The sequence below is a fragment of the Chiloscyllium plagiosum genome, unplaced genomic scaffold (genome assembly GCF_037043375.1).
Source record: "Chiloscyllium plagiosum isolate Xiang-an unplaced genomic scaffold, Cpla_swu_hap1 HiC_scaffold_1, whole genome shotgun sequence".
Lineage (NCBI taxonomy): Eukaryota > Metazoa > Chordata > Chondrichthyes > Orectolobiformes > Hemiscylliidae > Chiloscyllium > Chiloscyllium plagiosum.
Genome location: NW_028270139.1, coordinates 35,937,559 through 35,952,166, shown reverse-complemented (window position 1 = coordinate 35,952,166; position 14,608 = coordinate 35,937,559). Strand labels below are relative to the sequence as shown.

The 14,608-nt window shown below is 42.9% G+C and overlaps 1 protein-coding gene across 1 annotated transcript in view; it reads left to right on the top strand.

The window, feature by feature from the left end:
* The window catches only part of prkg2 (protein kinase cGMP-dependent 2), a 101,853-nt gene that overhangs the window by 13,847 nt on the left and 73,398 nt on the right, over positions 1 to 14,608 (top strand). The window contains exon 2 of the mRNA XM_043696194.2: positions 489 to 1,031. Within this exon, the coding sequence (XP_043552129.2) occupies positions 502 to 1,031 (530 nt within the window). The 5' untranslated portion in view covers positions 489 to 501. The remainder of the gene's footprint in view (positions 1 to 488; positions 1,032 to 14,608) is intronic.

The window sequence follows — 14,608 nt, the reverse complement described above, 5'->3', positions numbered from 1 at the left end:
AAGAACTGTTTGTTTTTGGTTACCCCTGCCCACTGCGTGCACGGTGAAGGGCAGCTCCGGATTGCCAGTGCTTGACCCGATGTCATGGCTTAGCTATAAACATGGCAGAGGTGCCCGGGAACTGGAATAGTCTCAGTAGTGGCAAGTACCTCTGCCTGTGGCATTGGGATGACACTCTCACTGAACTTGTAAATATTGACTCTTAGCCAATTTCCAGTAAAGTTCAATCGTTGGTGTTACCAAGAAAACTTAGAGAATTGATAAAAAAATTGTGCAAATTTGGATTTAGTTTGTGTACACAATAAAACTGGTTTGATGGTTTCTGATATAATTACATGCATTGACTATTACTATTAACTAATATATTACCATGGTCAAGGACAAACCAATAAGATCAATACGAGTCAGTTACTATCCTGTGCACATGTTCGGGCATTGAGATTGCATTAATTTAGAGCTCATAAAATTGCTTTTGCGTGTATTTGCAGATCACCTGACAAAATGGGAAACGGCTTAGTTAAATCCAAGCAACTAAAAGAACCAGAAAGTCATACAGCAAATATTTGTGTCAACAGCGTCAAGTTTTTGAGAGACAATGGCAGTGATTCAACTATTAAAGCCACACTAGAAATCCTGCAAAACAGATTATTGGAACTTGAATTGGAGAATAAAAACAAAGATGACCAATTGCAAGAGAAGGAGTGTAGGATACAAGATCTGGAAAAGCAGATTGTATGGCAGACCCGAACCATTGCTGAAATCACAGAGGAATTACAAGCCAAATGTATTCAACTGAACAAACTGCAGGATGTAGTCAAAACACAGTGTGGAGTCCTTCTTCAGTCATCTCCATCACCACTTAGAACTGCTAACAGAATTATGAATCAGTGCACCGGTTTATTCAAAGACATTGGAAGCAGAAGGAAAGGGGCTAAGGAGGGTGTGTCTGCCGAACCTACTAGCAGGACCTATGACTCCAACAAACTGCCAGAGTTCTCTTTGGAAAGAGCCAGGGTTCGAAAGGATTCAGGGTAATTACACCTTCTACAATTGCTTTGCATTTTTTTTTCAATGTTGCAAACACAGACGAAAAGTAAAGCAACCTTGTATTTGTTAAAATTTTGGTCACACTGCATATGTATATACAGGTGATTGGAGAAGACTCAGTATCATGGAGTAGTATTCAAATTCTGAGGTTCAGGTGAAGTTATAACATGCAAAACAATAAGCTCAAATAGTTTTTGATCTTTGTCTGATTGTTTTTCTGATTATTATTATCATTTTTCTATCTGCTCTAGACATATGTTTTTCATGTGCAATAACTAGTGAAAGTCTTTTTATATCAGAGGTTAGTGTTGCTCTGAAAATGACTTTTCACAGTAATTTTATTACATAAGTACATAAGAACTCGGAGCAGGAGTAGGCCGTCTGGTCCTTTAAGCCTGCTCTGCCATTCAATAAGATCATGGCGATCTTTTCTTGGCCTCAGCTCCACTTACCCACCCTCTCACCATAATCCTTAATTCCTTTATTGTTCAAAAAGTATTTATCTTAGCTTTCAAAACATTTGCTGAAGTAGCATCAACTATTTCACTGGGCAGGGAATTCCATAGATTCACAATCCTCTGGGTGAAGAACTTCCTCCTCGATTCAGTCCTAAATCTGCTCCCCCTAATTTTGAGGCCATGCTCTCTTGCACTAGTTTCACCTGCCAGTAGAAATGTCCTCTCCTTATCCCATTGTCTATCTTATCTATTCCCTCAATAATTTTATATATTTCTATAAGATCCCCCCTCATTCTTCTAAATTCTAATGAATATAATCCCAGTCGACTCAGCCTCTCCTCATAAGCCAACTCCCTCAACTCCAGAGTCAACCTCGTGAAACTTCTCTACATCTCCTATAGTGCTAGTACATCCTTTCTCGAGTAAGGAGACCAAAACTGCAAGCAGTACTCCAGGTGTGACCTCACCAGCACCCTGTACAGCTGCAGCATAACCTCCCTGCTTTTAAACTAAATCTGTTTAGCAATAAATGACAAAATTTCATTTGTTGTACCTGCAGACCAACCTTTTGTGATTCATGCAGAAGGACACCCAGGTCCCTCTGCATAGCAGTATGCTGCAATGTTTTACTCTTCAAGTTATGCTCCTTTTTACTGTTACTCCTACCAAAATGGATGACTTCACATTTATTAACATCATATTTCATTTGCCAAATCTGTTCCCACTCACTCAAAATATCTATATTCCTCTGCAAAGTTTCACAGTCCTCTGCACACTTAGATCTGCCATTCATTTTGCTGTCATCTGCAAACTGTGATACACTACACATAGTCCCCAACTCCAAATCATGTAAATTTATGTAAATTGTGAATAATTGTGGTTCCAACACTGATCCCTGAGGTGCACCACTAGTTACTGATTGTCAACCAGAACAGCACTCACTTATCCCACTCTTGGCTTCGTCTATCCTCTATTCATGCGAATACTTTACCCGTAACACCATGCATCTTTATCTTATGCAGCAACCTCTTGTGCGGCACCTGTCAAAGGCCATTTGGAAATCTAGGTACACTACATCCACTGGGTCCCCGTTGTCCACAGTGCTCATAATGTCTTCATATATTTCCAAAAGATTAGTTAAGCATAATCTGCCCTTCATGTACCCATGCTGCGTCTGCCCAACAGAACAATCTCTATCAAGAAGCCTTCATGTGTCTTCCTTGATAATAGACTCAAGCATCTTCCACACTACAGAAGTTAAGCTAACCGGTCTATAATTCTGTCAACTGCCTTTTTTAACAGTGGCATCACATTTGCTGTTTACCAATCTGCTGGAACTGCCCCAGAATTATCAGAAGTGCACTTGCTATTTCTCTTGCCATCTCTTTTAGTACCCTAGGATGCATTCCATCTGGGCCAGGAGACTTGTCTATCCTTAGCTCCATTAGCTTGCCTAACATTACCTCTTCCATGATAATGATTGTTTCTAGGTCCTCACCTAACTTCGCTTCTTTGTCAATTATTGGCATGTTGTTAATGTCATCCATTGTGAAATCCGATATAAAATACCTATTCAATGCGTCGGCCATTTCTATACCATGACTAAATACGCCTTCTCATCCTCTAAAGGACCAATGTTTAATTTAGCCACTCTTTTACATTTAATACATTTATAGAAACTTTTGCTATCTGTCTTTATATTCTGTGCTAGTTTTTTCTCAAGTTTTATCTTACGTTTCAATATAGCTCTTTTTGTGGCCTTCTGTTGATCTTTAAAGCTTTTCCAATCTTCTAGTTACTTTAATTACTCATTGGACTTTGCTAATACTTAGGAAATTGATGATAAAGATATATTTAATTATTGAAACATGAATAACAAAACTGGTTGAAATAATTCCACTGCCTTTGGGTTACCACAAACACAAATTTAGCATTAATTCTAGAAAACATTTCATAAGAACCAAACAAGACTTATGAACTGTTTGTGCGTTGTACAAAAATGTGTTACACTGTCTATGTAAAACAAGTTTAATCTTTTGCAACTTGTTCTTCTCTTTTATGCTTGGAGATAAATGTTCCCCTGCACAGCATGTATTGAGAGAAGTCAATTAGGAAGTTGTGAACACCCCACAACACAGCCACTTGGATTTTCTGTCATTTTAACTTATTTACACTCAAACGCAACAAAGGAAAATGTGTTCTTCGAAAAGCACATGTAACTCAATAGGAGAGTAAAGCCTTGCCAAAGCATCATGAATGACAGCCTGTATGACATTAACCTCAGGCCGCAAGGCCTCTGGCATTTTGTATTAAGTCTTAGCGTTTGGGCATCCCACTAGCAAGGACAGCATTTATTGCTAATTTGAATTGTCTTGGGAAAGTTGTGGTAGTGTGCCTTCTTGAAATGTTTCAATTGGTGTGACTTTGCAGCAATTTTCTATTTATGGTTTTACAATCTGGATTGCCATGCCAACTCCTGGGGGGTGGTGGTGGTGGATGTTCACATTCCTATGGGACTGGGATCACATACAGGCCAAACCAGGTAAGGATTGCAGTTGTGTTTTTGAAACATCACGATGGCTTCATAGTCACTTTCTTGTCATTGTTTTCAACTTTTATTTTCAGAAATTTCATTGAAGTCTGAATTAAAATTCTCTACCTGCCACAATTAGGTTTGAACTTAATGTTTTCTAGATTATTACTCCTGAACTGCAATCATTGTAGTTCTAGACTCTTATCATCCTCAAGCCTCCTGCTGAAGATCGTCACACTTTACTTCTCCACTACTTCTCTGATGGGGTTAAACCTCATTGCCAGCACATTATGGTCTGGATGTTTCTTTATATATTAGCTTATGTAGCATATAACGGTATATAAAAATTACAATAAACAATAACATTATATAAACTATAATATAACGCAGACTGAATTTTTGTTGAGACAGCTGACTTGAAGTTTATTAACAATACTAATTATTTACACTGTTACAAATACTCAGTTGCTTACAGACCATTACAATTGCATTGCATATACATAGCTGACTGACTAAACACACTACACTGACTACATTTCATGTATTTGGTCTTAATGTTGCCTTGTATGAAATCTATGCAATAGTACTCTGCTGTCTGACAAGGATTACTTCTGATAATTACCTCACTTCTTTGAAATGCTATCTCTGGAGATCCCAAACGATAGTGGTTGACCTTTTGTTTCTAACTCTCATGCTATTTTTTGGTGACAGCATCTGCAGTCAGTTTAAATGTGCATGCTGGTAATACTCAGTTCCATCTCTGCATCCAACTCTATCTGTCCCAGGACCGCTATGACCAGAGTACCCAAAATCAAGGACATGAAACAATGTGGCCCATATTTCCATTTGCTGATTTACTCTGCTGTTCACCAAACTGCAGGGGCAGGAGGTTTTACATACAAGGAGCTAGTGGTCCACACCCTGGGGATGGAATGGAGTGCCTGGTCCCAGATTCTGTGGAGACCCAGTAGCAGTAGGGGCACGATGTGTGTGTGTGTGTGTCATATTGAGAGGATAATCCTGATTGAGGGTTGAAGAAGGAAAATAACTTAATTCAAAGGACAAATTGGCATTTGGTCAAAGGTTTTGTTGAGACCTTTCGAAGGCCTACAATGGAACTCGGATCTCCAGCAGATTTGAGATTCACTGGGTGAAACAGGAGCAAACTGGATATAGTTTCCTGAAAACCCATAGATCATTTTCCAGGCACATCAAACTGAAGCCATGAATTGTTACCAAGCTGCTCAGACATGTCATGGCACACACTCAATGAAATAGAACTCCATGAGTTTCATATGATTTGAACATACTTTCTAACCTGGAGTTAAATACACTACTATTGTGCCAACAGTGAAAGAATTTTATTCTCAAAACCAAAATTTAGACACTGGCTTGTTTTCCATCCCCGGTTCTCACAGCAGTTAAAAAAAAAGTCTTCTGGAAATCTGCAATAAAAGCAGGAGTGCTGAAAAGGTTAAGTGTATCTTTGTTCATGCTCCACTGATTCAGCCTGAACCCTGAATAGTATTTCCAGAATTTTATGTTTTTATTTCCATTTATAAGAAGAGGGTTGCTTTGAATGATTCAACATTCTGTCTGAGGAAAAATTCTAAATACTCACCGAAGCTGAGCAGAAAGTCCAATCTATCTATTTTCGCCATGTTAATACTGACCGTTTAACTCAGTCTGCACTTCTCCTGTTATCCCTCCTATCCTATATCCTGTTCAATTCCTTCTTTTCAGGAATACTTATCAAGTTCTTTTTTAAGTGATGTGGTTGGTTCTGAATCATAGTCACTTGTGATGAAATATTACTCATTCAAACGACCATCTGCATCAAAAACAATAGTCTAATTACCCCTTTCATTCCTTTACTGATAAACCTTAGTTAATGTCCCTTGTTCAGCGAAAATAAGAAGGTCAGCTTTTGTCTCTGACTCCTGATGTGTGCAATTCTGTGCTAGGAATGTTAGGGAGAAAATTAACTCTAATCTTAATGATAAGGTGGCATTATTGCAGGTATGTTCAGAACATGTAATTGACTGTACATTATTGTTGTACTGCATCCAAATTGGCAAAAAAAATAATTCTGTGTAGTAGGGATAAAATAATGCCACACTAAAATACTGAGTTGAGTGTTTTAAAGATTTAAGCAGGAAGGTCAATTTCCAAATGTATTAAGAAATTCAAAAATATTTTGGCCAGTGTACATTGCAGTTTATTATGCAGCAGAATTTAATACTGTATTCAGATTATTGAGGGAAATGTTTATCTAATTTAATTACATTTGGGATTACTCAATTTATTATAGTGTCATAGAGTTATACAGCACGGAAACAGACAGCTTGGTCCAACCCCTCTGTGCTGAGAAGGATATGGAGAAGATTGTGGCGAAGGATATGGAAGCGAGAACACCTGGGGGAATAAATAATGATATTTTAAAAAGTGTAAATGTTACAGAGGAGAAGGTGCTGGACATGTTTAAATGCATAAAGGTGGATAAATCCTGGGACCTGATCAGGTCTTATAGAGTCATAGAGATGTAAAGCATGGAAACAGACCCTTCGGTCCTACCTGTCCATGCCGACCAGATATCCCAACCCAATCTAGTCCCACCTGCCAGCACCCGGCCCATATCCCTCCAAACTCTTCCTATTTATATACCCATCCAAATGCCTCTTAAATGTTGCAATTGTACCAGCCTCCACCACATCCTCTGGCAGCTCATTCCATACCCGTACCACCCTCTGCGTGAATAAATTGCCTCTTAGGTCTCTTTTATATCTTTCACCTCTCACCCTAAATCTATGCCCTCTAGTTCTGGACTCTACGATCCCAGGGAAAAGACTTTATCTATTTATCCTATCCATGCCCCTCATAATTTTGTAAACCTCTATGAGGTCATCCCTCAGCCTCCGACACTCCAGGGAAAACAGCCCCAACCTGTTCAGCCTCTCCCTGTAGCTCAGATCCTCCAACCCTGGCAACATCCTTGTAAATCTTTTTTGAACCCTTTCAAGTTTCACAACATCTTTCCGATAGGAAGGAGACCAGAATTGCATGCAATATTCCAACAGAGGCCTAACCAATGTCCTGTACAGCTGCAACGTGACCTCCCAACTCCTGTACTCAATACTCTGACCAATAAAGGAAAGCATACCAAATTCCTTCCTCACTATCCTATCTACATGCGACTCCACTTTCAAGGAGCTATGAACCTGCACTCCAAGGTCTTTTTGTTCAGCAACACTCCCTAGGACCTTACCATTAAGTGTATAAGTCCTGCTAAGATTTGCTTTCCCAAAATGCAGCACCTCGCATTTATCTGAATTAAACTCCATCTGCCACTTCTCAGCCCATTGACCCATCTGGTCAAGATCCTGTTGTAATCTGAGGTAACCCTCTTCGCTGTCCACTACCTCTCCAATTTTGGTGTCATCTGCAAACTTACTAACTGTACCTCTTATGCTCGCATCCAAATCATTTATGTAAATGACAAAAAGTAGAGGGCCCAGCACCGATCCTTGTGGCACTCCACTGGTCACAGGCCTCCAGTCTGAAAAACAACCCTCCACCACCACCCTCTGTCTTCTACCTTTGAGCCAGTTCTGTTTCCAAATGGCTAGTTCTCCCTGTATTCCATGAGATAGGGCGGCACGGTGGCACAGTGGTTAGCACTGCTGCTTCACAGCGCCAGAGACCCGGGTTCAATACCCGCCTCAGGCGACTGACTGTGTGGAGTTTGCACGTTCTCCCCGTGTCTGCGTGGGTTTCCTCCGGGTGCTCCGGTTTCCTCCCACAGTCCAAAGATGTGCAGGTCAGGTGAATTGGCCATGCTAAATTGCCCATAGTGTTAGGTAAGGGGTAAATGTAGGGGCATGGGTAGGTTGCGCTTCGGTGGGGCGGTGTGGACTTGTTGGGCCGAAGGGCCTGTTTCCACACTGTAAGTAATCTAATCTAAAGATCTAACCTTGCTAATCAGTCTCCCATGGGGAACCTTGTCAAATGCCTATATTTTTGTGGAAAACCAGGGAAGTGATTGCTGGGTCCCTTGCTGGGGTATTTGTGCCATCGATAGCCATGGGTGAGTTGCCGTATGACTGGAGGGTGGCTAATGTGGTGCCATTATTAAAAAAAGGAGGAAAGGAAAAGCAAGGGAACTATAGACCAGTGAGCTGACATCAGTAGTAGGTAAGTTGTTGGAAGATATTCTGAGGGGACAGGATTAACATGTATTTGGAAAGGCACAGACTGATTAGGGGTAATCGGCATGTCTTTGTCCATGGGATATCATGTCTCATTAACTTGCTTGAGTTTTCTGAAGAAGTGACTTGAAGATTGATGAAGTCAGAGTGGTTGACATTGTCTATGTGAACTTCAGTTAGATGTTAAACAAGGTTCCCCATGGGACACTGATTATCAAGGTTAGATCTCATGGAATACAGGGAGAACTAGCCATTTGGATACAGAACTAGCTCAAAGTTAGAAGCCAGAGGGTGGTGGTGGAGGGTTGTTTTTCAGACTGGAGGCCTGTGACCAGTGGAGTGCCATAAGGATTGGTGCTGGGTCCTCTATATTTTGTCATTTATATAAATGATTTGGATGTGAACATAGGAGGTATAGTTAGTAAGTTTGTTGGTGTAGTGGACAGTGAAGAAGGTTACCTCAGAGGACAACGGGATCTTGATAAGATGGGCAAATGGGCCAAGGAGATTAATTTAGACAAATGTGAGGTGCTGCATTTTGGAAAGGAAAATCAGGGTCGGACTTATAAACCTAGTGGTAAGGTTGTGGGGAGAGTTGCTGAACAAAGAGACTTTGGAGTGTAGGTTCATAGTTTCTTGAAAGTGGAGACGCAGGTTGATAGGATAGTGAAGAAAGCATTTTGTATGCTTTCCCTTATTGGTCAGTGCAATGAGTATAGGCCATGGGAGGTTGATTTGCAGCTGTACAAGACGTTGGTTAAACCACTTTTGAAATATTGTGTTAAATTCTGGTCTCCCTGCTATGGGAAAGATGTTAAGAAACTTGAAAGGGTTTGGAAAAGATTTACAAGGATGTTGCAAGGGTTGGAGGGTTTGATCTAGAGGGAGAGGCTGAACAGGCTGGGGCTGTTTTCCTTCTGCATGAAAACATTGTACCTTTTGAATCTTTCTCCTCTTACCTATGCCTTCTAGTTTTGGATTTCCCACCCCTGGAGAAAAGACTTTCATTATTCACCCTATCCAAGCCACTCATGATTTGATAAACGTCTGCAAAGTCACCCCTCAGCTTCCGACACTTCAGGGAAGAAAGCCCCAGCCTATTTAGCCTCTCGCTACATTCTTGTAAAACTCTACCTGGATAAATACACACTAAATTGAGGGCAAAATGCTTGTGAACTACTGAAAATCCCATATCAACTTGAAAATCTTTATATGGTTCATTTCTATTTATTACCAGTACACTTGCAGATATGATTAACCGAATAAAGCAATCAAGGGACAATGTCCAATCCAGAAACATGACTGTAAAGACCAAATTTAGCCCCAACAGATGATAGTCTGGTCTGTGCCAGCAGTACTCCAGAACCCATAGATTGCTGCTAACAGTCCTATCAATATTCTGCTAGACAGTATGCAAATAACAAAGTATATGGTAGCAAAAATGTTCCAAGCTCTTAAAATAATCGATGTACCATGCCCAGCCAAAATCGTCAATATTGCTTCATTCCAATAAGGAGAAATGAGAAGAGGGGAAAAGAGGTGTTTAAGTTTGCTAAAACAATGAAAAGAACAATCTCGGAAACTTCATACCAGAAAGTATGTTGGGAACAGTTTTTAAATGAAATTGAGAGAATTGATGAGTGAACAGTTATAAAAGTATAAATGAAAGCATAAGCGCTGAAGGTGTGCAGCAAACCGTTGGGTGAAAGTGAAAAATTTAGCATTTGGGGGAGATAGATTAGATAAGTGTCAATGGATAACTGTAATCGTGATTATGGGGAAATTGCTAGATATTTTCTTTTATAATACCATCTCCCACTTTAAAGTCACTTTATTAATATTTATATAATACTGCAATTGAAGTATCTTTAAGAATATTTTAGTTTCTATTTAATAACAGTTGAGGAGTTGGACAAACATGAAGAATACTGGAGAAACTGGCAGGTCTGCCTGGATCTGGTTTCAAAATGGGATGGGGAGTAGGATAGAGAGCAGGATGGGGAGTGTGATAGAGAGCAGGATAGAGAGTGGGATAGAGAGCATGATGGGGAGTTGGATAGAGAGCAGGTTGGGGAGTGGGATAGAGAGCAGGAAGGGGAGTGTGATAGCAGGATGGGGAGTGGGATAGAGAGCAGGACGGGGAGTGGGATAGAGAGCAGGATGGGTAGTGGGATAGAGAGCACGACGGGGAGTGGGATAGAGAGCAGGATGGGGAGTGGGATAGAGAGCAGGACGGAGAGTGTGATAGACAGCAGGATGGGGAGTGGGATAGAGAGCAGGATGGGGAGTGGGATAGAGAGCAGAACGGGGAGTGGCATAGAGAGCACGACGGGGAGTGGGATAGAGAGCAGGATGGGGAGTGTGATAGAGAGCAGGATGGGGAGTGGGATAGAGTGCATGATGGGGAGTTGGATAGAGAGCAGGTTGGGGAGTGGGATAGAGAGCAGGACAGGGAGTGTGATAGAGAGCAGGACGGGGAGTGGCATAGAGAGCACGACGGGGAGTGGGATAGAGAGCAGGATGGGGAGTGGGGTGGGGAACAGGTTAGGGAATTGGGTGGGGCACAGGTTAGGGAATAGGGTGGGGATAGAGAGCACGACGGGAAGTGGGATAAAGAGCAGGACGGGGTGTGGGATAGAGAGCAGGACGGGGAGTGGGATAGAGAGCATGACGGAGAGTGGGATAGAGAGCAGAATGGGGAGTGGCATAGAGAGCAGGATGTGGAGTGGGATAGAGAGCAGGACGGGGAGTGGGATAGACAGCAGGATGGGGAGTGGGATAGAGAGCAGGATGGGGAGTGGGATAGAGAGCAGGATGGGGAGTGGGATAGAGAGCAGGACGGGGAGTGGGATAGAGAGCAGAACGGGGAGTGGGACAGAGACCATGACGGGGAGTGGGATAGAGAGCATGACGGGGAGTGGGTTACAGAGCAGGACAGGGAGTGGGGTTAGGAACAAGGTGGGGAGTTGGGTGGGGAACAGGATGGGGAGTGGGGTGGGGAACAGGACGGGGAGTAGGATAGAGAGGAGGATGGGGAGTGGGGTGGGGAACAGGGGGAACAGGACGGGGAGGGGTGGAGAACAGGTTGGGGAGTGGGTGGGGAAAAGGATGGGGAGTGGGGTGGGGAACAGGATGAGGAGTGGGGTGGGGAACAGGGTGGGGAACAGGACGGGAAGTGGGGTGGGGAACAGGGTGGGGAACAGGACGGGAAGTGGGGTGGGGAACAGGGTGGGGAACAGGACGGGGAGTGGGGTGGGGAACCGGGGGAACAGGACGGGGAGAGAGGTGGGGAACAGGTTGGGGAGTGGGTGGGGAAAAGGATGGGGAGTGGGGTGGGGAACAGGATGAGGAATGGGGTGGGGAACAGGGTGGGGAACAGGATGGGTAGTGGGGTGGGGAACAGGATGGGGAGTGGGGTGGGGAACAGGACAGGGGTGTGGTGTGGAGAACAGGATGGGGAATGGGGTGGAGGACAGGACAGGAGTGTGGTGTGGAGAACAGGACAGGGGTGTGGGGTGGAGAACAGGACAGGGGTGTGGAGTGGAGAACAGGACAGGGGTGTGGGGTGGAGAACAGGACAGGGGTGTGGAGTGGAGAACAGGACAGGGGTGTGGGGTGGAGAACAGGACAGGGGTGTGGGGTGGAGAACAGGACAGGGCTGCAAAACTTGGAAATCACCTTTTATCACGCCTCCTACCTGTCCAATCCCCCCATCCAGTCTTTGCCTACCTCCCCTCCCTGATGCCCTTGTGTCCGAGAATTGCCCCTGACCAATTTTAGAGGTCTTTTTTGCTGCTGTGCTCCTGTTCTATGCAAATTTGCAGGTATGACGCAATAACATTGTAAGTCTGGAGCTGTGTGTAAATACATTTCTGGTGAGCACACTGGCCTAATTGTCCTGCAGTTCCAGTGTGAGCAAATATTATTATCACACAAATACAAACATTAGATTTTATTGACAGACCATAAGATAGAAGAGCAGAAGGAGGCCATTTAGCCCATCGAGTCTGTTTCACCATTTGATCATGTTGATATATTTCTCAACCCCATTCTCCTACTTTCTCCCCTTTACCCTTTGTAGTGATTGTAATGAGGTCAGCCAGGTTTAGGTATAGGAGTCAGGAGGTGGTGGTTAAAACCTGTTTATGTGCCTGGAGGCTGGTGTTCAAAGGCTTACCACAGGGATCAGTGCTGGATCCCCTTTGTGATGTATATTTAGACAACATAGATGAGAATTGGAACAGATGATAAGTAAGTTTGTGAATGACGAGGGTTGGCTGGGTGATTAACAATGAGGAAGAAGGTCTTCGGTACAGGAGGATACTGATGGATTGGTCAGACAGGCAGATCAATGTTAGATGGAACCCAATCCAAATAAGTGTGAGATGATGCACTTTAGAAAAAGGAGCAAGACAAGGGCTTGTCTCCACTTTGTAATTGTACCCTTTATTTTGTATCATCTCTTCATCTTCTTTCTGCTAAAGTGAATCACTTTGCATTTCTCTGCCTCAATTTTCAATGGGGCTCTTGTTGTCCTATTCCCATTGCACCAATTTGTGAATGACCTTTAAAGCCCTTGTCATGTTTTCACCTGCAAGTTTTGAAATGGTGTCCTGTACACAAAGGTCTAGATCATAGATATCTATCAGGAAGAGCAAGGGTGCCCCATACTGACCCCTAGTGAATCCCACGATCAACCTTCCTCCAGTCCAAGAAACATCCATTAACCACTGCTGTCTTTATCAGGTTTCTCTCTGTTTCTGTCTGTCTGTCTGTCTGTTTGTCTGTCTCTCTCTCTTTTTCTCCCTGTCACCTTTTGGTTATCTCTTTTTCCTTTTGCTTGTCAACTTCGTTTTGGCTCTCTTCTGTTTCTTTCTGTCTATTTTTTTCTTTTGAATGAAACTGGTTGCAATTAGAGTAGGATTGGGGGTATGTGGGGAACATGCCAGTGATAGGAGATATCTGCAGTTGATCTGAGAAAATGTAATCCTCAGCAATATCCTTTCATTCCCTGCCAAACACTCTTACTTCTCACCAACCCCTCACTGTTATTGTACATCTTAACCAACCCCTCACTGTTACTGAATGTCCTAACCAACCCTTCATTGTTACTGTATGTCCTAACCAACTCCTCACTGTTACTGAATGTCCTAACCAACCCCTCACTGTTACTGTATGTCCTATCCTACCCCTCACTGTACATCTTAACCAACCCCTCACTGTTACTGAATGTCCTAACCAACCCTTCATTGTTACTGTATGTCCTAACCAACTCCTCACTGTTACTGAATGTCCTAACCTACACCTCACTGTTACTGTATGTCCTATCCTACCCCTCACTGTACATCTTAACCAACCCCTCACTGTTACTGAATGTCCTAACCAAACCTTCATTGTTACTGTGTGTCCTAACCAACCCCTCACTGTTACTGTACATCCTAACCTGTTGCTGTACGTCCTAACCTACACCTCACTGTTACTGTATGTTCTATCCTACCCCTCACTGTACATCTTAACCAACCCCTCACTGTTACTGAATGTCCTAACCAACCCTTCACTGTTGCTGTATGCCCTAACCAACCCCTCACTGTTACTGAATGTCCTAACCAACTCCTCACTGTTACTGTATGTCCTAACCAACCCCTCACTGTTACTGTATGTCCTAACCAACCCCTCACTGTTGCTGTATGTCCTAATCTACCCCTCACTGTTATTGTACGTCCTAACCAACCCCTCCCTGATGCTGTACGTCCTAACCAACTCTTCATTGTTACTATTTTCTAACTCATTCCTTTGTAACCAAAGCCCTGTCCCTTCTGCACAATTCACCAAGGACAGGTAGCAAGATGCCAAAGATTCCCAAATTCTCATATCTTTCTACCCAATCTTTCTATTGGATTCACTTAAAAGAGCTTCTTTATTATAAGGTAATTTCTTAGGAAAAGATTGACAGCCTGTATTTCACATTACTTGTCTCTGTTCTCTCTGGTGCTAAGAGTGGATTTTAGTTCCACTGTCCTGACATGTCAGGATGACATGAGGGTTGGTAATGTGGAAATGCCACAAACCGAATCCCAAGAGAGATTTTGATGGAGGCCAAATAAGTATTGGGAACCTCCCAGTTGTCACTCATACTAGAAGGCCAATGCCTCACTGGAATTGAATTGAATTCGCTTTGTTGTCACATGTACTCAAATGAGTCCAGTGAAGAGTTTATAAATCACCATTTACAGCGCTATATTTGGTACGGAGGTACCTAGGAACTGCTTCTCCAGTTACAAGCGTAGTTACAGTGTAACCATGTCAGTAACGCACGGTGTCATCTGAAGTATAGAGTACCTCGCCACAATCCTTGGTTACAGAAT